Source organism: Columba livia, chromosome 22, assembly GCF_036013475.1.
Source record: "Columba livia isolate bColLiv1 breed racing homer chromosome 22, bColLiv1.pat.W.v2, whole genome shotgun sequence".
Taxonomy (NCBI): Eukaryota; Metazoa; Chordata; class Aves; order Columbiformes; family Columbidae; genus Columba; species Columba livia.
In genome coordinates, this window is record NC_088623.1 from 4,146,797 (window position 1) to 4,171,179 (window position 24,383).

Consider the following 24,383-nt stretch of genomic DNA (forward strand, 5'->3'; position numbering starts at 1 on the left):
AGTAAGGAACAGGTGAGGCAGAAAGATGCGCTTTCTGAAGTGAAAGGGAGACAGTGGTCCTTAAGAAGGCTGGATGTGGATGGAAGAGTAAAGGTGGTGACCTGTGGGAGCTCAGGATCCTACCGGGAGCTCCTTGCCCTGCTCAACTGAAAAACTGGCACAGCAAGAGATGCAAACCAAGCCGTTGGTCTGGGTGATGGGAGACATCTGTCCTCCTCCCTCGGACCCAGCGGTGTTGGGGGAAGCAGAAAGCTCCATTGGCACCAGACGGGAAAGGGCAGGTGGGAGAAGTGCTGCAGACCGAAACGGAGACAAAAATGGGTCAAACGAACGAGTCATTAAGCTTGCAGCACTCGATACCCATCCCCAGATTTGCATATGCATGATTAGAATAAGCTTCCTTGACTATTAAGGTCACTACAAGTGCATCAGAAGGAAAATACAATTGAGTTATTAAAAGGCGTATTCTGACGGCAGCACCTCTGCTCAGCTGGCGAGAGCAGCCCTGTCTGGAGATGTGTTTGCCTCCTTTTCCAGAGTTTCTTACCCAAAACCAGGCTCCTGCTTCCCTGGTGATGCTCTTGGGTCTGTGCTGACCCTGGGCAGCACTGAGGTATCTGGATGTTACAACACAATCGCATGGGCACAGTCACCGAAATGCTGCCACGTGGCACAGAGGGTTGGCCTTAGAGACAGAGGAGGATGGTGGCTGCAAAGATTAGTAGCTGTGCATCTATCCGGCACCCAGTTAGTGTGGAATAAAAACCGCCCGGCCAGGTCACTGGGCCACCCCCTGTTTGAAAAGGGTCTGCGTTCTTTCAGACACATTTCATAAACTGTTAATTTATTTCTGACATGAATCAAGAGCACTTGCTGGAGCCTTTGCACTCCAAGGCCAAGCAGAAGTGTTACCGTTGACTTGAAGCATTCCTGACTTGTAAAACAACGGATCTGATTTTTGCCAGGCTTGCCTTGTTTTCCACTTCCTGGAATCTAAAAACCTAGTCTGTGTCTGTGTAGTATTGGGCTTTATTTTACACCAATGAAATGATGGGCAATAAATCCCAGCTTGTATTTTGTTATGGCGAGGTTGCTGAAATAGTGTCTTTTGAGTGTGTGTTTTCTCAAACCTTTTTGTTACTTTTGCTGTATCAAAACATCTTTCCAAAGAATTTATTTACCCATTAAATACCCTGAGCTTGGGGTTCTGAACGGACCTATCTAGTCCCATACAGACCTCCTGATGTGATGATCTCCTCCGTAACTCGTCCTTTCCCCCTCCAGGTGCCTGTCATGTGTGAACAGCGCTTTCCGCTGCCACTGGTGCAAGTACCGGAACCTCTGCACCCATGACCCCACCACCTGCTCCTTCCAGGAGGGACGGATCAACGTCTCTGAGGTACCAGATGGGGGTTTCGATACTTTTCTATGGCACAATTAGCATAACTGATGTTTATGTGAATGTTTTTCGATTTTCCATGGATCGGGGCTGCTCTCTTGGCTGGCACCGAAAAGTGCAGATGCAGCTTTAAAGGAGAGTAGTAAGAAAGTGTCTGTCTCATACAGGTGATGTGTCTTGACCTGAACGCCAAAGCTGATCCCACCTCTGATGTGTGGGTGTGCTGAGGTTCAGAAATAACCCGAATTTCTGCAGCACTGTCCTTCGGGGCTCTCAGAGACCAGCACGTTTCAGCAACTCGCCTTTACATAGAAGACGTGCAGGGATTTGCCTGATGGCAAGCACCGAGTTGGATGCAGAACTCTTGGTGGGACTCGTTGAGTGGGTTGTGTTGGCAGGTCTGAAATCTGTGGCAGGAGCCTGACTGTAAACTGATTGAGAAGGGAACTAAGAGGTGAACAGCCCTGGGCTTTGGAAAAAGGAATTGATTCAGGTTCCAGCGCTGTGGACCAGGAGCCATCTCTCTTAGCACTTAATAAAAGGTGTGGGGCTCAAGTCCAAAAACGCTTTTAACAGTTGGAAGGAGGCATAGCCTGTTAGCAGCTCTGCCAGATCTGTGTGTCCTGAGGTGCAGGGATCCATGGAGGAAAGGAGGTTGTTAGCACAAATTCCTCATTAAAAGTTACCCTTGCTCTGGGGTTTCTGCACCCGTTGTCTTGCCCGATTCCCATGTTGCTGTCTGCTTCAGGTTCCCCAAATACAGAGCAGATAAAGCTTCTGGTGCTCGCAGGGTCCTGGTCATCACCCTTCCTGCCCCTGCACGTAGCTTTGTGGCACCTGAAATGGGTGCAGGTCCTAAAGCTGCAAGGAAAAAAAAGGGTTTTAACAGGTGCTTACAGAGAAGCGCCTGAAGCTGCCAGGCTGCTGCTAAACCAGTAGTAAACTTGAAACTTAACTCGTGGGTCTTTCTGGTTAAAATGCTGCCATAGATACAAGGCGAGAAATGTTAATGAACCACATGTGTCCATACCTCGGTGAGAATGTGCAGTACAGCTCTGAGTACAGATACACAAGGAGAAGCGTCCACCCTGGGGACAAACCAAAGGCTTTCTCAGTCCAGTTGAAAGCCAAGAAACTTCCTTTCAAGATAACACGAGAAAGCAAAAACCTTTGCTTTTCCTTCTCTTGAGTGATGTGGGGGTTTTTCTCCTCCACACTCAAAGCATCGCTGTCTTCCCAGGCTTTACAGTTGTAGTTCTCAGTTTTATAGGTCTTCAACCCCATGATCTCAGAAGTTGTTCGACAAATCTCTGCTAAAGTAGGACAATCCCATTATCTCCATTTTTCTCCTGAGAAGGCACAAGGACTTGCCTGAGCTCGCACAGAGGGAGCGAGAGGAGGAGTTGGTATCTCTGGCTGCTCCTGCTGGGATCACAGGGCTGTTGCGTCTCCAAAGAACTTCCTCTGTCATCTCCACCTTAGAGAGGTTGTTCCTTCTGAGGGGATGTTACGTGATATCTCACACCTTCCTGGTGATTGCTTTTGATAATGGCTGCTGATAACAATACAGCTACTCCACTGTTCATCACGACTTCTCCAAACCTCTGACCCAAACCCACCAACACCTAATTTGTTTGCTTTTTTAAGGCAGATGAATTGCCACTTGCATACACAGCACAGCGCTAATACCTTTATGATGGGCATTTCGCTCTGGCTTAACACAAGACATCAAATAAATGCCTCGCAAAGAGTTTCCTCACTTAAAACAATTCAAATGTTGTTGGATGGTGCCTGCTGCCCTACTTTAAGTCCCACGTGCCTCTTCTCATGTCAGATTTGCACACGTGTTCACACAGGGTTGGAAATTTTCTTTATATTTAAGAGAAAATATCTTCAGTATTCCCTTTTACTCCTGGCCCGTCAGAATATGCGTCCCAGTGGGATTCCATGTGTGACGAACTCCCTTTGATGCTCCCAGGAGTCGTCTGTCTTGAGGAGGGAAAAGAGCTCGAAGCCTCAGCCACTTTGCAAGAGAAGATTGTCTGCCTGGGAGTGCCCTGGCAGCAGGAATTGTTTGCTCGGTGGTAGGTGTGGGTGATGCCAAGGACAGAAAACAGCCTCTGGACATGGGTCAGGGCTTTGTCAGGGGGTACCGAGTGGCCTGTGAAGCCATTGGTGACTGAAAACCGCAGACATTTGTGATGCTTGAGAAAAGATGCCCCTTGACAGCCAGATCTCTGGTTTGCATCACGTTTGCAAAAGTGAAAATGTGCTGTTTGTGTGCGGGGTGGGTTTGGTTCACGGTTTTTGGTGGATAAATACAGGACCCATCACAGTCTTTAAAGCGGAGCTGTCTTCCAGTACACAGCTGGCTGTTCATGAGGTTGGATTTGGGGAACAATTTCTTCCCCAAAGGGCTGTGGGGCATTGGAACAGGCTGCCCAGGGCAGTGCTGGAGTCACCATCCCTGGAGGGCTGGACAGACGGACATGAGGTTCTCAGGACATGGGGCAGTGCTGGGGGTGGGTTATGGTTGGACTCCATGACCTTGAGCGTCTTTTCCAACCAAAACGATTCCGTGATCTCCTCATCTGGTGTGAAGTTACTGACATGGGGTAAACCCAGCTCTTTTGAGGCCTTTGTTTCCAGGTGACCAGTTTTCTGGGAGTTAATAATTAAATAAGTCACTCTATTTTCTCACCCTTTCCTTACCCTGAGGTGTCATTTTTCTGCAGAAGTGCCTCTTTAAGACATTGCTTCCCAAAGAGCATTTTAATGTGTCTGGGGTTGTTGGGTTTGTATCTGTGTGTGAGGCTATAAGATGTCTCTCTCTAAATGTATAAAACATGCAGATGAAGAGGAATGTAGGTAGATAAATATATTCTTACACCCTATCCCAGTGGAGAGCTAGAACCAAATAAATCCTATTAGTTTCCCAGAATGTGGGATCCCATCCCTCTTTGATGTCCACTGCGTGCCGATAATGCGATTTCCACGTGTGAGATGCTGACTCAGGAGCATTTCAGATTCTGGGAGCTTAGTGCAGAACCAGATTGCAGCTCTGATCTGACCCCTTTACATTCTCATGTGTTTTTTTCAAAGCAACACGTGTGCCCCGGGCTGTGCCCTCAGATGATGCTGAGTGCTGCTTGATGTGCCTTGAAGGAAATAAACCCAAACCAAACCTTCCTCATGTCTGCCCTTACAATCCCTGCAGCTGAATACGCGCATGGGAACTGTAGGTAACTCAGAGCCACATCTAACTCCACCCAAGTCAGCAAATGACTTTGCTGGGTCACATCTGCCTTTGCAGAGATGTGTTTGTCTGAGAAGAAGTACCAATGGTAACAAAAAGCCTGGTTGCAGCAAGATTAACTCATCTCGGCTTGAAAAGATTGGTTTGAGCTTATTGGCAGCGCTTCTTTTCATCAGTAGATTTATGGTGTGTATAACTGACGGTGTTTGGAGGGGGAAAGAGCCACAGAGGAAGATGTTCCGTAGGGATGTCCCCCCGTAATCTGGCTGTGGTCGAGGGAATTGCTCTTGTCCTCACCTCTGCTACACGAAGGGCTGTTGATGGGTAAGAAATGGGCTCTCCAGCCTTCCACATTTTGCGTGGCTGTAAATATCCTAATATTCCACAAATTAATGGTGAAGACCTGGGTTACAGCGCAGAGCTCAAGAGAAAAGGGCGTTGGGAAGGAACTTCCCAGGGAGAAAAGTCTCGCTTCACTTGCCTTTCTTTTCACGTTTGGTTCCTAAGGAGCAAGGTCTGTTCTCCTTTCCCGGAGTACAAATGAGGAATAATGTGTTTCCATGAGTGACGGGGACCATAATTTGTATCATTGGGAACACAACTGTGAGCCAGAGGTTTACATTCATGTGCCAGATCCATTTATGTTTATAATTTTAAAATATGTGTAGCAAGTTAACATTTGTGGAGGGTTGTTTTTTTTTTTTAAAGATGAAAAGCGCAAAACCATTATATTTTCTTCCATTTGGGCTAAATCCCATTGTCAAAAGAAATGCCTGCCATCTCTAGGCATTTTTTTTTCCAAATAAGAGAAGGAAGATTTGACCTACTAAAACTGCTCTGTTAAACACAAATAATAACCGTGGATGCTCTGTTCTACTCCAGAGACAGATGCATATCATGGGTCTTTAAGGTATTTATAGACCTTGGAGTCTTTGAGGCTAAAAAGTGTTGGAGAAGCATAAAATGTCTTTGTAAATTGTGCGCGATGATACTTCATAGGCAGAATTTTCCCCGAGAGCCTGTGCCACTCATGCATCAGAGTCTTGTCTTTCTCCAGCAGATCTTCTGATTTGTGTTTATTCAGGTGTACAGAAGTCAGGGAGGATAATGAGAGGATTCGGCGTGTGTTTATTTAGCGAAAGGAGGCAATAATGGCCTTTCTAACTCACTGCAGGGTTTACTTCTCATGAATTAAAAACCGAAGTAAACTGATTATGGAACAAACTGTATATTCTGCTGGCTGCAGTTTCCCTTTTATTCTATGTTTTGTGGACGCGTGGCTCCTCCTGGCACCGGTGCAGAATGGAGCGCCCAGTCCCAAGCCTTACAAACCATGATGGTCTCGTCATTTGTCACCGCGATGGGACCTTTGGCACAGCCACGCGTCTCAGATCCCAGCAGCAGGATTGGTCCTGCCAGTCGCTTCCCAGTTCACTGCAAAGCGAAGCAGCATTGACAGAGGCGTTGCTAAAGCTGACAATTTATCTCTAGCAAAGTAATTGATGGTAGCGCTGGCTTTTAGATCTGGTAGCAGGTAGAAGAGGTGGGGAATGGAGAAACCAACCTGACAGGTGAGCTTTCTGGAGAGCAATGTCTAAAGAGGCACTTGTGCAGAAAAACAACACCTCAGGCCAAGGAAAGGGTGAGAAAATAGACTTGTTTAATTATTAACTCCTAAAGAACTGGTCACCTGGAAACAGAGGCCTCAGAAGAGTTGGGTTTATCCCATGTCAGAAACTTCCCACCAGAGGAGGAGATCACAGAATCATTTTGGTTGGAAAAAATGCTCAAGATCACCAAGTCCACCCATACCCCAGCCCTGGCACTGCCCCATGTCCCTGGGAACCTCATCTCCAGGTCTCTTTAACTCCTCCAGGGATGGTGACTCCAGCACTGCCCTGGGCAGCCTGTTCCAATGCCCCACAGCCCTTTGGGGAAGAAATTGTTCCCCAGATCCAACCTCAACCTCCCCTGGCGCAACTTGAGGCCGTTTCTTCTCATCAAAAAAAGAGAAACAAATCGACCTGAAAGCTGAACAGTGATCGTGGCTGGAAGTGGCGTCCAAGCACCCCCCACCAGCCCCGGCGGCTTTTGCGGCTTCGCTCACTCATCTGATAAACTGGCAGTGATGCCGGCAGCGATGCGGCTCCCCACGAGTGCCCTGGGCTTCCGGCAGCGTGGCATCTTCCTACATATCCCTCCATCCCAAAACGCGTAGCCCCTTATTAGTGTGATCACCGTCGCTGTCAGCCAGCACACAGGCACTGCCTTTCTCAGCATTTCCCGAGCGGCCTGCATGCCTTTTTTATTTGTTTTTCACCAGAATTCCCAATGTGACATTTTTTTCCCACTGAAACGCAAGAAGAAGAAAAAAAATCTATTATGTCCTAAGGATGGCAGAACAATTTTTGCTACCAGCATTTTCAGCATTACAGAGCAGATTTGAAAAAGCCCTCTCCCATGTCCCTAAAGGAAGAAGCTTTTCTTTAGCAGTCGTCTCACGAATGCAGCAGTGGCCAGGAAGGATAATGGTCCATAACGTATTCATTATTTTCAGGACTGTGCACGGAGGTTCTCCCACCGGTGATGTGGTTGGAGATTTTTTTCTTTGTTTTAATCATAATGTGATAAAAGATTCTGTGGCTCCAGGATGCTTCACAGAGGCTAAACCTGAGGAAGAATTGTTGGCCCTGAGGGTGGTGAGAGCCTGGCCCAGGTTGTCCAGAGAGGTGGTAGATGAACCATCCCTGGAGACATCCCAGGCCAGGCTGGACGGGGCTCTGAGCAACCTGAGCTGCTGAAGATGTCCCTGCTCATGGCAGGGGGGCCACTGGGGGAGCTGGGAAGGTCCCTCCAACCCAAACTGTTCTGTGATTCTAAGACTGCAGAAAAAGGCTTTTCTTTCCTTCCCTTCGCGCTTTCCGGCTGTTGGAGTTTAAACTCGCTCTTGGCTGTTAATCCGTGAAAGTCCCTGTTAGGAATAAAATAAAAAATATATAAGGAAAAGTGCCACTAAAAAGGTTTATGAGGCAGCAGTTTAAGCTACTGCCTTCTCCAAACTGGGGTAGCATCTGTTTCTCATTTACAACTTGCCTGAGCCAGGAACGAAACAACATCCCGTCAGGCTGGCTGGGAGCTGGAGAGGCTTGGCCGGCTCTGTGGCCATTAGTGAGAGACAGGGATTTTCTCCCTGGATACTGGTTCCTCGCGGGAGCCCGGCTCTCATTTGCATCGCCACTCGTATGATTTACTTTAATTGCTAGGCAGGGTGGCAAAGGGCTCGGGATGCCAGTCTGGGATTTGGCAGAGGGAAAGGGAGGCGTCAGTCCGTGCTTTTCTAAAACTTCTACTTCAGCTTGGGATTAATCATTCAGTGTCAGATACTTACAGGTGCTTAGGTACCGAGTTCCATTAGATCAAAGCAAATTAGAGCTAAACAGAATGTAAATACTTCTGATGGTCAGAGCCTTTGTCTCTCCGTGTTGCAGCTCCTGGTATATAAATTGAGGAAAAACTATATCTCCCAGTGTGTTATGAAGAGATAATGTTGAGGATGTTGAGATCTCATGTGAGGAACATCACACAATTACCAGGCACTGATAGGTCTTTCTTTTGCCGTTCGTCTCAGTTTTATTTAGACACCTAGTTTGTGCCCATGGGGAACAAACGAGGAGATTTGCTCATCTCTGGAATTATGTTTGCAGGGAGAATTTCCTTTGATTTTGCATCCAGCATCTTGCAGGGGAGGGGGAGAGAGAAGCCACTTTATAACAAACTCACGTTTGTATTTTTTTAATATATGTATATAATATTTAGCTTTGCCCGCTCGGCTGGGGGGTTCACATCCCACCCCACAACGCCCAGTTAAGGAAAATGCTGCGGGAACATCGCAGTGAGCGGCTGAGGGGTTCAGAAAGGCCAGAGATGTCGGAGCATGGTGAGAGGTGAGAGCAGAGAGAGCAGAAATTAATGTCACCTTGGAAATTAACAGCACACTGGTGTAATTTTACTTGGATAAAGCAGAGCGGAACGGGACCCGGTAGCGAAAGGGAACCATGCTGGTCTGTCTCGCTCCAAAACGACACGCAGCCGAGGGGTGTAAGGAGTGAAATGGGATTAAGGGGAGGCCCAGGGTTGAAGCGTGTGGCTGGGAGCAGCCCCTCGCCCTCCTGGAGCAGCCGATAACACCCTGCCGCTGCTACGGGAGGGCAGGGAGAGAGCTCAGGTCTCCACCGATAAACCCCATGGCGAGTTTAGAGCAGTGACAGTGCCTTCAATTTATTCTCTGAATGGCAGTATTCCTCCTCCTGCAACTGCGGTGAGAAAATTAGCCCCAGAGCAGGGACATTGTAATGAGGATTTCTTTATTTCTGCACTTAACCTGCAGTTGGGTGGATGGAGAAGCAGCTGGTGGGACATGAGCTGCGCTGAGACCTGGCCAGACCTGCGGACACACCGTCACCGCCATAACCGCCCCCTCTCTTTTCTTGTCCCCCCAGGACTGTCCGCAGCTCTTCCCCACCGAGGAGATCCTGATCCCGGTGGGAGAGGTGAAACCCATCACGCTGAAGGCCAGAAACCTGCCCCAGCCCCAGTCGGGCCAGCGTGGCTACGAGTGTGTCCTCAGCATCCAGGGTGTGATCCACCGCGTGCCCGCCCTGCGCTTCAACAGCTCCAGCGTCCAGTGCCAGAACAGCTCGGTGAGCGACTGACCGAGGCGGGAACATGGCCCCAAAATTGCCCAAAATTAATAGGTGCAAAGGGAGTGGGTTCAGCCACAGAGAGAGTGAAAAATCCCAGGGTTAAACTTAATTTCAGGTGGGAATCTGCCGTGGGCACGCAGGGTGTTTCATTATAGCAAAATGCTTTATCTGACTGCGGGGGGTCAGCGAGGGGAAGGGGAGGAGGAGGGGATGCGAGGAAGGTGTTAGGATGGGCTAATTCACACCGGGCAGATAAGGCGAATCACAGACCCCTTATCGGGGAGCTGTCGAATTCCAGGTCACGGTAACTGGGTGAATACAGCGATGCTGGAAAGCAGCATGGTGCAGGGAAGGAAAACTGCCAGGGGGAGAGCACAGCGAGCAGGGAGAGGGAAATTATCTGAATAATACCGCTGGAGAAGCAGGCAGGGGGGCGCAGCTTTCCCCTAGGATGGGGCTTAGCACTGCCAATGGAGCTGGCAGGATTTTACCCCAGAAAAGTCACTGTGGCAGGTACTTGGGGACACCAAAACACGCGTGGCAAATGCTGGGCACCCTCCAAGCCCGTTTTTGGGTCGCATGTGGCTTCAGCTGGAGGACGGACATGGACAAGCGTGGTCCTTCTGATCCTCGCCGTGCAGTCCAAGAGGTCCACGGGCAAACAGGGCACATTCAGTTTGTTTTAGGCAGCAGAACAGGCTCTACTTGAATATTCAGTGCAGATGGTCTTAAATTGTTAATGAAGTTTTGAATTTTTAAAAATTTCACTGGATATTTATATGTCGCTGCCCGTCTTTGGGTCTTGCAGCTTGGCGGATAATGAATGTATTAATACTATATAGTACTTTTCCTATGCAAAGCAATTTATAAATGTTAGGGAGGCACTTTTATTCCTGTTAGGCTAATAAGAAGTGGTAGGTAGAGAATGTAAGGGCAGTTCTGTACTCACAGCTCTGTCAATGGAACAGAAGATCAGGCACTTGGTAAAACCCCAGACAGGGTGAATCAGTACAACTAAATGCAAGTTAAAACAGGTCAACTGTTGCGTGGGCACTGCTAAAGCATTCCCTCTCCCCAAAGAGATGGCAGCGTTCACTTACCTTTTTAAGTGTTTAGAGCAGCTCTCAATTCACCTAAAGCATCAGAATGACTTGATGCTAATTGTGATAATGAGAATTGCAGAACACACTGTGACTTCACCTGAAGCATCCAGATTCACCCAGCCACGGTCCCCAGGATGTCCACGAGAAGGAGAATAATTCCAGTGGTGCTATCCTGGACTAGGCTGAAGCAGAGAGTGGGAAAGGAGCTCTCTGCACCATCTATTTTTTCCCAGCTGTTGCCTGTTTCATCAGCCAAAGCTCTGCAGTGTGATTTTTAAGCTCCCAGTCACACCAGGGTGCATGGTGACTGTATAAGAAGATAGCCTGAAGGCAGCAGTCTTTCCAGTCTGATTAACTGGAGGGGCCGTATTGATAAGCTAGAGACTGAGTGACAAGAGCAACCACTGTGAGTGGAATAATTAATCTATTACCTCTCACAAGGACTAGATCTGATTTAATTATCTCTTCCTGGTGAGGAGGAGGGACTCAAAGCAGGACCCTGGAGGTGAAGTGTGGTGGTTCAGACACTAGCACATATTTTTAAGCAGAGAATAATCATGGTTGCTTTAAAAAAGAAATAAAAATCTTATTTTCCTGCTAATATTTCTGATATATCCTCCCAAGCGTTTCATTCTCCATCTTCTCCTTCAGTATCTCTATGATGGGATGGACATAAGCAACTTAGCAGTGGACTTTGCCGTGGTTTGGAATGGGAACTTTGTTATTGACAACCCAGAGGATCTGAAAGGTAAGGTCTGCTTGAGTTGGCTTCCCAGCCCAGGGCAGGAGGGTGATGGGGCTGGGAAGCGGCTGTTGGGGCAGAGCAGGCTGAGCTGCCATCGCTGCGGGCAGAGATGTTGTGATCCCAGGGGATTCTGGTCTGGGTGACAGCAACTCACTGTGTTCCAATGCTGGAGGTGCTCACTAAGCACCATGACACAGCCTTGGCTTTGGAAACCATGTGTGTATGAGCTACCAAGATGGTGAGGAGTCTGGAGCATCTTGCTGATGAGGAAAGGCAAAGAGAGCTGGGGCTGTTCAGCTGGAGAAGAGAAGCTGAGAGGGATCTGATCAATGTGATCAATATCTCAGGGTGGGTGTCAGAGGATGGACCAGACTCTGTTCAGTGGTGCCCAACGCCAGGGTGAGGGGCAACGGGCACAGACTGAAACACAGGAGGCTCCATCTGAACACGAGGAGAAACTTGTTTGCTGGGAGGTGCCAGAGCCTGGCTCAGGCTGCCCAGAGCGGGTGTGGAGTCTCCTGCTCTGAGACATTCAAACCCCCTGGACCCACCTGTGTGATCTGCTCTGTGACCCTGCGTGAGCAGGGCTGGGCTGGGGATCTACAGAGCTCCTGCAACCCCAACCATCCTCTAAGTCTCTGCAGCTTGTTGAGTTGCAACTCAACACGTGCCTTCGCTCTAAGTCCCAGAGCCGCCGTAGTTCTTAGGAATATTTCAGCTCCTGACTCCGTCCCTTCTCCTGCCCGCAGTTCACCTCTACAAGTGCGCGGCCCAGCGCGAGAGCTGCGGGCTCTGCCTCAAAGCCGACCCCAAGTTCGAGTGCGGCTGGTGCAGCGGCGAGGCCAAGTGCACCCTGCGGCCCCACTGCAGCTCCTCCTCCGCCCAGCCCTGGCTCGACTGGTCCAGCAGGAACGTCAAGTGCTCCAACCCTCGCATCACCGAGGTAAGAGTGTGTATAGAATCACACTCACAGAATAGTTTGGGTTGGAAAGGACCTTCAGAGGTCATCTAGTCCAACCTCACTGCCACGAGCAGGGGCGTCTTCAACTCTCGCCCCTTCTCCTTACTCCTTCCGATGTGGGTTTGCGTCTGCCTCCTCTCATGTGAAAATCCACCGGTGCTGAAGAACAGGGGACAAAACGCTCCACTAATTTCTGTGGAATTAATGTGCGGATCCACCAGCACATGGCCGGGGTTCGCGGCTGCTGCTCCACTGTGCAGCCGGCACTCACCGGCCACGCAACTGGCGTTGGGGTGACCGCTACGGACTGTTGCAGGAACGCTAATTAAACTAGAGAGCTAATTAGTCTATAGTTGATGCGTCTGATGTTCCTGTTCAGCCCACTGAGGGATGCAAAATGTCTCCCTGGAGCATTTTTACAGGTAAAACTGCACTTGGTCTGTTAACGTTACTATTAGGAGTGACACTCGTATCAGGTGGGAATGAAAGAAGATTTTGGTTTCTCACTCAATTAACTCCCTGAAAAAAGCCTCCCTTGCCCTGAGCCCGTGTCCATACTGCAGAAGGTAGAGGACATGGGTGTAAAACAGCACTGGATCAAAGCAGCCTGTTGCACTGATGCTCGTGGCTACAGAAACGCCGGTCAGGGCAGGAGCAGGGTGCTCAGCACACAGACTTCTGCCAGCTGGAGGAGGACCCCGCTACATGTGCAAGTATCCTCTTCGCTCAGATTAGTTTCTACACCAGTGTAGCTAAACTGGTTCATGCTCAGACCACTCAGAGGGAAATCAGGCTCCTTTTCCTGGAGGAGAGGGCAAAACCGCAGTGATGCTGCATCATGGGGCTGGCTGGAGGGGGATGCGGCTGGGGAGAGTCCATCCATCCCACAGGGACGGTACCAAGACTTTGGTATTTCCTTCTTAAACCTTCTGCCCAGCCACAATATGCCTTTGACGGGCAGGTATTTCTGTTGTTGGGTGTTTTGGGGACTGCAGAGTGGAGCTTGCGAGGCTGCAGAGGAGCAGAGCTGGTGCTGGCTGCAGAGATGGGAAAGCTTTGAGAAACATCGAGAGCCTGTCCTTTCCTTGGTGGGCTGGTTTGTTTGTTTGCCAAGTCGTAGCTGTCTTTACAGAGAGATGAAGTGAGACTTAAAGGCTTGCCTGGGTATTCACCTTGTCCCGCTGGTAGTCAGAAACCTCATTTGCTTATCTGCGTGCGGTTCTGCTTGCACAAGGTTATGCTGCAAGATACAAGAAGCAAAATAGCCTCTGCCTGAGATTTTCTTCACCATAAACCGTTCAGACAGTTGTAATATGGAAGAAGTCCTAGATTTATTTCTTTTCCCTTCCTTGAGCTAAACGGAGAAGGGGAAAAACACTCTGCTCCAGCCACCAAGTGACCTGTGTCTAAGCCCTGCCAGGCTGGCTGCGGGCATGGTGCTGCCACCGAGTGTTTTATCGCTGTCCAACTGGAAAGCAATACTTTTGGTCTCTGTCCAAGGAGAAAAGAGCAGAGCTTTGCTGTTAGAGATTTCTTCTCTCCGTAACCAGGGCTGTGTCTCAGCCTTCAAAGCGGGAAGCGCGGGACGCCTCGCCAGGGGATGTTTGGAGCACAGGAGATGGTCCTGAGTGGGTTTGGAGGTGAGAGAATGGAGTAGGAGATGCCTGTGCTTTTGTTGTCAGACCGGCTTATTCCGCAGTGAGGGTCAGTGATAGAAAATACAGGTTTCGGGGGGATGTATTGTGAGCTGTTGTGATCTTATCACAGGTCTTGTGGTGTTCGGTGTTTTAACTTGAACTCCACCTCCCACCCTTCCCTTTATGAATTCACAACATTTCTTTTTCTAATTAAAGCCAAGTTTGCAGTTTTCACTGTTGTAGAAGAAGGGGGAAAGCAGAGGGAAGTAGTGGCTTTTTTCATGTGCTTTGAGATCCAGTGATGGGATGGATGCTGTATAGGGCTAAAAACTCCTACCAAATTTTGAAAAGTTCTATAGAAAATGGCAAAGCCCCAGTAGAAACCCCTGCAGGGTCAATATTCCTAAACCCAAACCTTCCAACAGCACAGATTACCTTGTCTCATCCCACTTCCCTTCCAGAAAAGTGTATGACATAGTCTTGCAGACAAGACTTGTACAGCCTTCATTGCTGTTAGGTCCTTTTTTACTGGCATCTGGGTTTTTTTTTTCAGTATTCTGGGTACCATTTTGCTATGTCTGGTGCTGCAGAGCTGTGCACCCACCTCCTCCGGGCAGGTTTAAGGCTGGTGACACGGTGACACGTTCTCCATCCCACACCGCCAGCATTGACAGACTCGACTGGGCAGCAGTGTTTGCTCTCACACTGGGGCTTGTGTTGCAGCCTGGATGACTCAGACTAAAAGAGACTTTAATATGGGCTGTTTTCCACTCCTTTTGCTTCATTTGGCCAGGTTCACTCCTTCTGCCAAGCCAGAGGTCAAGGGCCTTGTGCCCAGGCGCCAGTGCCTTTGGGGGATGCATAACTAGTAAGAGATCATGTTTTAATAGTCATAAAAGTAAATGAGCAGTAGGGTATACACAGCCCTTCTTTCTGAGCGAGAGGCCCAGCTGTCACCAGCAATGTCCCTTTAACAGCGTCAAACTTCCACACGGTCTGTGGTCTTAGCAATAAATAAATAAAAATCAGTTTTCTCGCGAACAAGCGGCACTCTGATCTCCTATTCATTTATTTGCAGGCCTCATTAATATAACATCAGTGCAACAAACAGCTGAAGGGGGGGAGCAGTGTCAGGCTGAATAATGGAGTTGCTTTGCTGAGATAACAATTAGGTTCTGAATGTGCTATCAGCTAAGGCAGGGACAAGGAGGGATCATGCCGCGATGACAATGCTTATGTGCTGGTTCCCTGCTGGGCTCATCAGCTGGGATCCAGCCAGCTTAGAGCAGGATGAGAAAAAAAGACAAAGAGAATGAAGGTGGATGAAATTTTGGGAGGGGGGCAGGGGTTATGTCATTTATTCTGAGAGCCGGGCGCTCACTCCGCACCCGAACAGATGCCGAGTGGGTTTTGTGCAGAACGGTCTTGGGCTCGCTCCTTGCCCCCGGCTCCGGGAGGAAAATCCCATTGGATTCCCAGCCAGTCCTCGGTCTCCCTGTCTAGTGCACAGGCGCTTTCTGGAGGCAAAATATTGCTTTATGTCAGAAACGCTGAACCATGCAGCCAGCAGCAGGACATTGATCTGCATCATTGTGGCAGAGCCTGCTGCAGGCTGGGAGGGCAGCGTGCTGGCACCGTGTCGGCTGCTGGAACCCTGGGATCCCAACTTCAGGGATCCCTGAGATCCCTTGGATCTCCACCTTGGGGATCCCCACATTGTTTTCAAGTAGGAAGCAGCAAAACCAGAAGTGCAGTGGTGCTTCTGCATCCCTTAGGTGATAAAAGTGAGCTCCTGTCACCACCCGCTCCATCTCTGGACTTGGATGCTTTCTGTGAATAACGCAAAGCTTCACACTTGCATAAATCCTGTCGCTGAACAGCAGGAATTGCTTTTTTTGGGTTTGTTTTTTATTATTGTAGGTCATCGATTGCCTATTTGTTCATGCAAGGCGAGGCCAATGCGGAGGGGAGAGGTGACCTGCTCAGGATAATTCAGGGAATCAGCAAAACCAAAGCCTCCCAGACCCCACTTTAGATCTCAGTGACTTTCAAACTGCTTCAGTTCTGCAAACAACCCCCAAAAAACTTCCAGCAGATATACAGACCCCTAAACAGTCAACGTGAAACTCCTTTGTAATGGCCTTGTTTTTCCTCAGCTGCCCTTTGCAGGTTCTTTTGATATTCCACAGACCTTGGAGCGGAAAGCCGCTGTATTTAAATATATTTATTGAAACTGGTGGATGTTTTTTCTTCATGTGGACCAGCCAGCCCCGCAGCCTGAGGAGCTCCCCAGCAAAACCACAGCCCTGGGTTGGCTGGAGGTGCCTCTGCCGAGTCCGCAAGGCGCCGAGGTGACCCAGGGATGTGGCAGGACGGGTGATGCTCAGACAGGTCACCAGCGCTCGGTGCAACGGGACCTTTAAGACTTATCTTCTTTCCGCGATTTTGACTGAATCTCCCCAGCTGTAATTAATTGAATGCATCTGTTCTAACCCTGGGGCTGCTTTATGGCACAGTTACTTCAAAACTGTTCAATTAGCGGCCACTAAAATCTAGGTCGAGTGGAGCTCCATATTGGGGATTTTCCAGGTCAGGACGTTTTCAAAATACAGAATCGGCTCTGCTTTGTTCGGCGAGGCCGGTTGACTCCGCTGGTTGCGGTAGGGTCGGGAAATGGCAAAGCGTGTCTTCTTTTGAGCAGCGATGAGACAACGAGCCCGGTGGTGTAAGTGCTCCAGCAAACACATTTTAACATAATCTAGAGCTGCAAAGGACAGTTGTAACTGTCAAGTACATGAACTGCCGAGTTCAGGTGATTCCCAGCTAGTGATGTAAACATCACCCGTGCAGGCCTTCAGGACTCAGTGTAACACAATGCAACTTGATTTTTGTAGCATCTTTTATGGGCCTGCGGTGCTTCACGGAGCTAAATGGTACAAGACACGCGGTGCGGTGTGAGTGAACAGAAAAGAGCAGCACGACAGACAGCGTATGGTGAATAAATTAGAAACCTCAGTCGTGCAGTGAGGGAGGTAGAAACTAAAGCTTAGGCAGGGGAAGGAGGTGGTGGTTTGGGACAGGGTGCAGCTCCGGAGCGGGCTGAGCCCCAGCACGTGAGGCCGAGTTCAATGGCAGCACCTTAAGAGCAGAGATGGAGAGCGTGAAATTACGAGGCATAAGCAAGGGAGGAGGAAAAATGGCATCAGCTGAGATTTGCAATGCGGCGTGGGCACTTGGAGGCACAGAAGTGATGGGGAGCAGGGGTGTCCTGGCCGTTGGCGTTGGCTGGGAAGGGGCAGATGTGCCCCATGGCGCTGGGAAGTGTGGGGGGTCCCTGGGACGTGCTCTGATGATGTTTTGCTGCCTTCCTAACCCGCTCACATCCAGCAAACAGCGAGCTCTTAAGAAGGTAAAAGAAAAGCAGCCATCCATCCAGAAATGCTAAGGAAAGGGTTTGAGGAGCTCAGATCTTCTGCCAAAGACAAGGGTGGAACAAACAAGCGTAAACAAGCTTTATCCATTAAACTAATGAAATTGCATTATTGTGGATTATGTTTATTTATTAATGACAGCTGTAGCATGGAGAAGATTAGTAACTCACCCAAGAGCAACAACAGACCAGTGGCAGATTCAGGACAACTGTTTGAGAGTCTTCGGTCAAAATTTTGTGACTATACATTATTGTAATTTATACTCCTAATTGAAGAGGATATTGTCCTTAATGAAAGTCTATAGAAGCAGGGATGATTATGGCTGAGGCAGGCTATAAACAGGCAGCTTTAAAGCACAGACCTCACCCTTTAACATTTGCAAGTCATTTGTGGTGCCAACTTACTAATAAAATGTGACATTAACTTTCCGAGAAGAGCCAAGGCAGAAGCGAACAAAGTTCTCCAAAGCAGCAGGCAACTTCTGGAAGGTGACTTACTATCTTCTGGATATATGAAATAAAGAGCCAGTCTTATCCTTCTGCAAGGGTTGGTGGGGGAGGCATTGCCCACATCTCCTGGCCAGCTCATGGAGCTCGATGTCCTTGGGCTGAAATCCATCTGTGGTGGATTGGCCTGTGTTTGGGCTTCTGCAAGACATCCGGAGGGTCATGAGAAGGTGCTGCTGGCCTGGGTTGGGCAGCAGGAGCAGGTGGAGGTTGCAGCCTGCAAAGCAAAAGCTTTAACTTCCAAGCCAGACGTGGGGTTGAAGCAGCACGGGTGGCACAGGGACACCAGCTCAACTTTCCTGTCTCTTGTTTCCCTCTAGATCCTGACCGTGTCGGGCCCCCCAGAAGGAGGGACGAGGGTGACCATCCGCGGCGTCAACCTGGGCCTGGATTTCTCCGAGATCGCCCACGGGGTGCAGGTTGCCGGGGTGCAGTGCACACCCCTCCCCGAGCACTACGTGGTCGCAGAGCAGTGAGTGGCCTCCAGGAACCTCCCCTGTCCCTACCACGGGTCCCCAGAGCTGCACAAAGCTTCTTCCCTGACCTCCAGCACACACAGGAGGCCAAAAACCCACCCAAACCCCGGGCATCATCTCCACACCATTTCCAGACCTTCAGCGAGGGTTCTGGCGATGGATGGTGCCTGGAAGAGGATGTGCCATTCCTATGCCAGAAGAGGATGAGGATGCTCTCCCAGAGGGGTTAAACAGCCCTTTACGCTTACCTTTAAGTGTTTTGTTTTCTTCCACGCTGCAGTTCCTGCTTTGCTAAGCAACTTTTCTGATGAGCACCTTGCCGAGCCTCGCTGCCCCCTCCGCTCCCCATTGCACTTGACATTCTGGCGGCGCTGCCGGCTGCGCGCAGCCATTTGTTAGGCGGGTGAGGCAGTGACAGCCGCTTAATCCGAATGGGCCTCCACTGGAGTCAATTCATTTATTTCACTAAGAAAAAACGTCAGCCAAAAATTAGAAAATAGGCACGTAACAGAGGATGGGCGGATAAGCCTCCCAAAGTGACACACGCTCCTGTTGGTGGTTGCGGAGGGGGGTTGTTCTGATGTAGCCAAGGTGCTGAGGGGTGTGTTGGGGGTCATTTGTGCAGGGCGATGTGTGATGTGTCCCCTTGGGTTGGCTGATGTCACCTGCTGGGGACCAGAATGATGTTCTGTGCAGTAGGACTGTGGGTGCTCGTGGTGACTGGTCCCAGCAGTATGGATCTACCCCGGCTTTGGCAGCCGTTGTGGTTTTGTTCTAGCAGTGAAATGCATTTGGTGGGTCCCATCTGATCCCCAGCGCAGTGGAGGGGCCTGTCACTAGGACATGTTGGCATTGGTTTGCTTGTTGTTCACTCCTTGTCTTTGTTTCCCCACCTGTAAAGACAGAAATTACATTAATCTCCCAAGCAGCAAGGACGCGTGCAGTTTATCAGTTAGGAAGTGTTTTCCGATCGCTGGATGTCCAAAGCATCGTTGGTGTTATCGCAGGAACGGCTCCAAATACTGCACCAACAGTACAGTCACTGCGAGCTGTTTGGGCTGTTCTGCTGAGCAGCATTTTGTTTTATTTTATTTTTCAAATAAAGGATGGAAGATTATGAAATTATCCTCCTTTGATGGTATGAAACCCTGATTTTATAATCATGACTCTAATTACGGCTCTTGAGCTTTCAAAGTTTGTTAACATCATTAAAACATTTACCCTGGGCAGATAACAGCAAGAGTTAGCATGAGAGCTGCCTTTTAAAGATGAATACAGATAAAAGGACCCTCTTAAGGGTTCTGTGGGCAGACTGAATTCCAAGACTGTAATGACTCACCATATGCTCCAGCCACGCAATCTATCAGCCAGCAATTAGGTTAATGTTGGTGAAAGGGCCACTTAGCCCGGCAATCAGCACCCTACAGCTCTGCCGAATGCATCATTTTGTAACAAGGTACCTGCTGGGAATTTGGCTTTTATCAAGGATCGGGATCAGGTGTACCAGGTCCCTCTGCCCCTGTCCCACATCCCTGCTACTGTACAGCAGCTGCTGTTTTGCTGGCCAATAGTTAGAGAATTTGGCGTTTACCCCTGTTTTTAGCATTTGGTGCATCCTTGCTGCTTGTAGAAGAAAACCACCGCTCTCCTCTCCCACCCATGGGGTGTCGGGAATCCTTTCACCTTGTGTTGTTTGCCCATGGGCTGTTGGGAGCTGCGATTTTTCTCCCAAACGCCATCCCGAGCCCACAACCCTGTGTCCTACCCCCTACTGCCAGTTTGCAGGAGAATTAATGAACAGAGAGGTGCAGAAGCAGTGTCTGCTTGAAAGGCAGAGAGAGGAGCACATGGCAGATGAAGACACACACAGCTGAGATGCTTCAGTCCCTGTTCTCCAAAGGCAGCATCTCTCTAGGCAACTCGTTTTGATGTGCAGTAATAAGGACTCGCGCATTAGAGCTCTTTACGAGCGTGTGTGTATTTCATTAGGTCTCCTGGCGTCACCTGTGCATGCTGTCTGCAGGTTCTTTTTTCCCCTTAGTCTTTTTATTTTATTTGGAGTGAATTTAATGCTGCTGAAGGCAGCTGAAACGCTGCCTTCACAAATTGGAGCCTCTCATGCATTTGCATGTGATCGGCAGACAAGCGAGCGTTTTCTCCGCCGCTTTGGGAACGGGGATGCTCTGGCTCTTCCTCAGGACCAAACACCAACAAGCATCTCATCACCCACATTACTGCATCCCCCTGCCCCGAGGCACGTTACTCCTGTCCTCAGGTCTCCAGTGCCTGGTGGGATGCTCTGGAATTTGTATCTCTGGCATTGCTGTGAGACCAAGCAGCATCCATGCCCTTTAGGTGCAGCTGGGGAGCCCTGCCAGCCGACATCCCTTTGAAAACCTCTGCTGGCATGACCAGCATTCGCATGGTCTCATCTCAGATTGGCATTATGTGTTCCCAGCGCTCAGGGATTTTTGGATTACATACCCACAAAGTGTATAATGAGGGTTTCCTCACCTTCCTGTTAACCCCAGCAGCTCTCCTGTCCTGACATCTTTCCCTGCCTGGGATGGACCATGCGAGCTCCGTGTGTTTCAGTGCCACTAACTCCTTTTCCCAACACCGTTATTTTCCACGGTAGCCAGCCCTGTCTCCCCCGCAGAGGCTGCTCTCTGCGCTGTCTCTATCATCCCCGAGCAGGTTTCTCCATTTTTGATTAACTGGGAGCCTGCAGTCTGAGCTGTTCCCTTAATGAACTCATCTGTTACTCTAAGGACTTCGCACTCACTTTGCTACTGGCTAATATATTGCCATTAGTGCTCTGCTTCGCTCTGGAGTTTACAGCTTGTAATAATTATGTCTAATTTTGATTTTTTTTTTTTTTTCCTTTAAATTACTACATGGGGTAAAAATAGACTCAGTAATTAACTTCTTCTAAAGAGGCAGATATCAAAGTTAAAGAGAGTTGGGGGAAAGAAAAGAAGGAAAAAAAGAAGGAAAAAGGCAAGGCAGCCCTGCATGGAGCTGCACAGGGTGGCACCTCCTGCCGAAGCCTCACTGCGGCATTTCTGCTTCCAGGATCGTGTGTGAGATGGGGCAGGCGCTTCCAGGGATCAGCTCCGGCCCCGTGCTCCTGTGCATCGGGGAGTGCAAGCCCGAGTTCACGGCCAAGTCCGCGCAGCAGTACATGTTCGTGGTGAGTGTCCTGCCGAGGGGGGGTTGGGGGACAGCACGTGTCCCCCGTGGGAGCAACCGTGCTCTGCGGGTGTCAAACGGACGGGCTTCAACACCACGAGGCAATCCCAGCTTTGCCGTCCTTTCCCGATGGATTCCCCATGGCATCGCGCGATTTGTTGGTAGCCAACGAGCCGAATTTTCAGAATCTAGAGCTCACGCAGGTCTATGGGATAAACAGGATTTAGGTGGAACAGAAGCCCAGGGTTCCCACAGCGTTTGCTTTCAGCTTTGCACCTCCAAAATAGTGATAACCTTCTGAATTCCTAGGCTCGGTTAGTCCTTGCAGAGTGCATTGTTGTAATCCCAGCAGGAGCGTTACACAAAGCGTAACTTTGTTCTGCACCCGAGGACTTTCTGTGCATTCAGGAATTGTCAAGGAGTTGGGGTGAGCACTCAGAGTTTTCCTTTGTTTGTAACGGACATCGTTAGTTTGGTGCTTAGTTAATGGGGGTGAACCTAGAGTGCTGTTTCTTGCTGGTTTTGAAGATGTTTCTATACGTACATATGTGCACATCCAGGCACCGATGGACCTTTTTGCATGAACACAGCAGAGCAAGCACCAGAGTCCATCCTTCTGCAGCTCAGGTGCTGAGCTCCTGCTAGAAACTCACTTCTAATCTACTGCCTGTGAAACATAAACATATCTGAGTTAGTTTCTGTGTGTATAGATGTATTTTTTTCCCCATGATGCCCTTTGGGAATGGAAGGGTAATTCTGCATCCAAATATTCAGGGATTTTTTGTTTCCCCTCCAAAGATGCTGGTTCAGCGTAGGCTTTTCTCTACCCGCTTCACGGAGAGCTGCGATTTGGGTTCATGGGCTTCCATCGGTTGAGTGGGTCGCTTCTTTCTTTTGCTTAATTAACAGCCTTTTGATTCATAAACTGAAAAGCCGCAGCTGGGGTTTTTCATATCTGCAGTTTTGCCTAAACAGGGCACTTCATCCAACCACATTGATTTTGTGTTCAGTGGAGTCTGTATGCAGGGAAATGCCAGCACTTACCAATTGTCCACAATTTGTAAACTAATTGAGAGATAAATCACGCTAGCCCCCGCCACCCCATCAGTGTTGTAAGCAACACACCCTCCCCTGGGATTTTATTTATTCAACAACATAGCAAGGGTGCAAAATATCACCACGTTTTGCTCAGATATGCCAGAAACCCCTCTGATCAGTACAGGGCGCTGCCGGTGTCACCCCCAGATTTGGCATCATCAAAAGGCAGGTTCCAATATGACACAAGGAAGATGCTTTCTTGCTTTGTGTAGAATAATAACCGGGAGCCAGGGGAAGGTAATTGCAGAGACGAATCTCGGAGTAGTACCTTGCAATACCCAGTGAGCATATGCCGAGCATCATCATCCTTTGCATTGTTGCTTCTGATTTCCAGCACTTTCCCTGATTATATCCTTTCTTTTTCTCAGGCATCTAAAACTTCTAGCACATCATTTCCTTTTGTTGGTTGGCCTCTATTTTTCTCTTTAGCGCCGTCGCAAATTCCGTTACAGCCGGTTTATGCCATTGAAGTCAGTAGTAAAATTGATTTGTGCCTTAAAGCAGAGCTCTGTTCTGACCCTGAGAGGGTTCATGCCTTGGTGAGCTCATCTGGTGCCTGACACGGCGCAGGAGCGATGCTGTCCCCTTAATTACACCCATTTTGTCTGGGGAGGTGGAACCTTGGAGCTACTTTGGATCTGTAAATCTGTCATAATTATCGCCAAATCATAAACTGAAGATGGAAAATTCTCAACCAGCTTTCAGGCCCTCATCCAATGCTGCTCCCACCCCAGCCTTGGGAGGTTTTGTGGGTGTTTAGGATAGGCCCTCAGCTCTCCAGTCGTCTTGTTTACAAGAATAACCACTCAGGGTTACAGCCCGAGTTTCTATTTTTGACAATGCTTTGTATTTCCAAGGTTTGCAGCGCTTGGACAAGGTGACGCTCACAGCTGCTGGTAGCCAGGAGGTGCTCGTAATTCAGTCTGAATGCAGAGGAGGGCTGTGCTTCCAGTCTGTGTGTATGGGAACATCCTTTGGAGGAGTTCTTTTTGCATTTTGGAATCCTTTTGGTCGTATGAAATGCTCCCAAGCCTTTGTAAACATTGCTATGACCATTCATATTGTCTGGTAGTGCTGGAGTAATTATAGAATATCCTCAGCTTGAAGGGACCTACAAGGATCATCAAGTCCAAGTCCTGACACCAACTGGGGTAAGAGCTGTGAGCCGACCACAAGCAGCTGGAGGACAAACCTTTCCCTCCTGCAACGTTATTCCAGAATCATCCACAACAGGGTGGATGGTGTGTTTTTCTCCCGTCTGTTCAGGAGTCAAACGAGGCTTTTGGTCTAAACTGCTTTGGCAAATGCTCTGGCACCCAAAAAACACGTGTTGCCTTGTGAAAACAGGACCAACTCGGGGAGCTGCCAAGCAGGTGGTACCAGGGGAGCGGAGCTGGGAGCCCGCCAGGCTTTGCAGATGAGAGTCGTAAAGAGGGTAATGTGAAAGCATTAGCAAAACAATTTGGTAATATCCACTGATTGAAAACAAATAAAAAGGTACCTGCTTTCCGCAAATTCTATTAAGGGGAATAAATAGCTATCATGGTGCAAGGCAGGATGAAGAAGTGGCGTTGCTGCACTAATATTGCCAATATCGTGGGATCTAAGTTTGCCCACCGAGGATGCCTTTCCATCAGCGATGGGAAGCAGGCTCTGTCCCCACAGTACTGTCCCCGGCGGTGCTGCCTTTTGTTGAATTTGTGCGGTATTTCCCATTTTGAACCTCCGCCACGTTGGCAAACTTTAAACATTTGGCTTCAAATGGCTTTGGATATACTTCAGATTTGAAACGGTGGTGCAAACAGCTTACATTTAAGAACAAAGCTGAAGGTAAATACAAACTTCGCAGTAATTTTGTTGAGGCGCGTCTCTTTTT

General features: G+C 49.1%; 1 protein-coding gene across 6 annotated transcripts in view; it reads left to right on the top strand.

Moving 5' to 3' along the window:
• PLXNA2 (plexin A2) overlaps positions 1-24,383 on the top strand; it is a 452,864-nt gene that overhangs the window by 392,221 nt on the left and 36,260 nt on the right. For all 6 annotated transcript variants that reach the window (XM_065038658.1, XM_065038660.1, XM_065038659.1 and 3 more), the window contains 6 exons: positions 1,285-1,399; positions 9,155-9,355; positions 11,113-11,209; positions 11,956-12,149; positions 18,062-18,213; positions 21,293-21,410. In XM_065038658.1, coding sequence (XP_064894730.1) covers positions 1,285-1,399; positions 9,155-9,355; positions 11,113-11,209; positions 11,956-12,149; positions 18,062-18,213; positions 21,293-21,410 — 877 coding nt within the window. The remainder of the gene's footprint in view (positions 1-1,284; positions 1,400-9,154; positions 9,356-11,112; positions 11,210-11,955; positions 12,150-18,061; positions 18,214-21,292; positions 21,411-24,383) is intronic.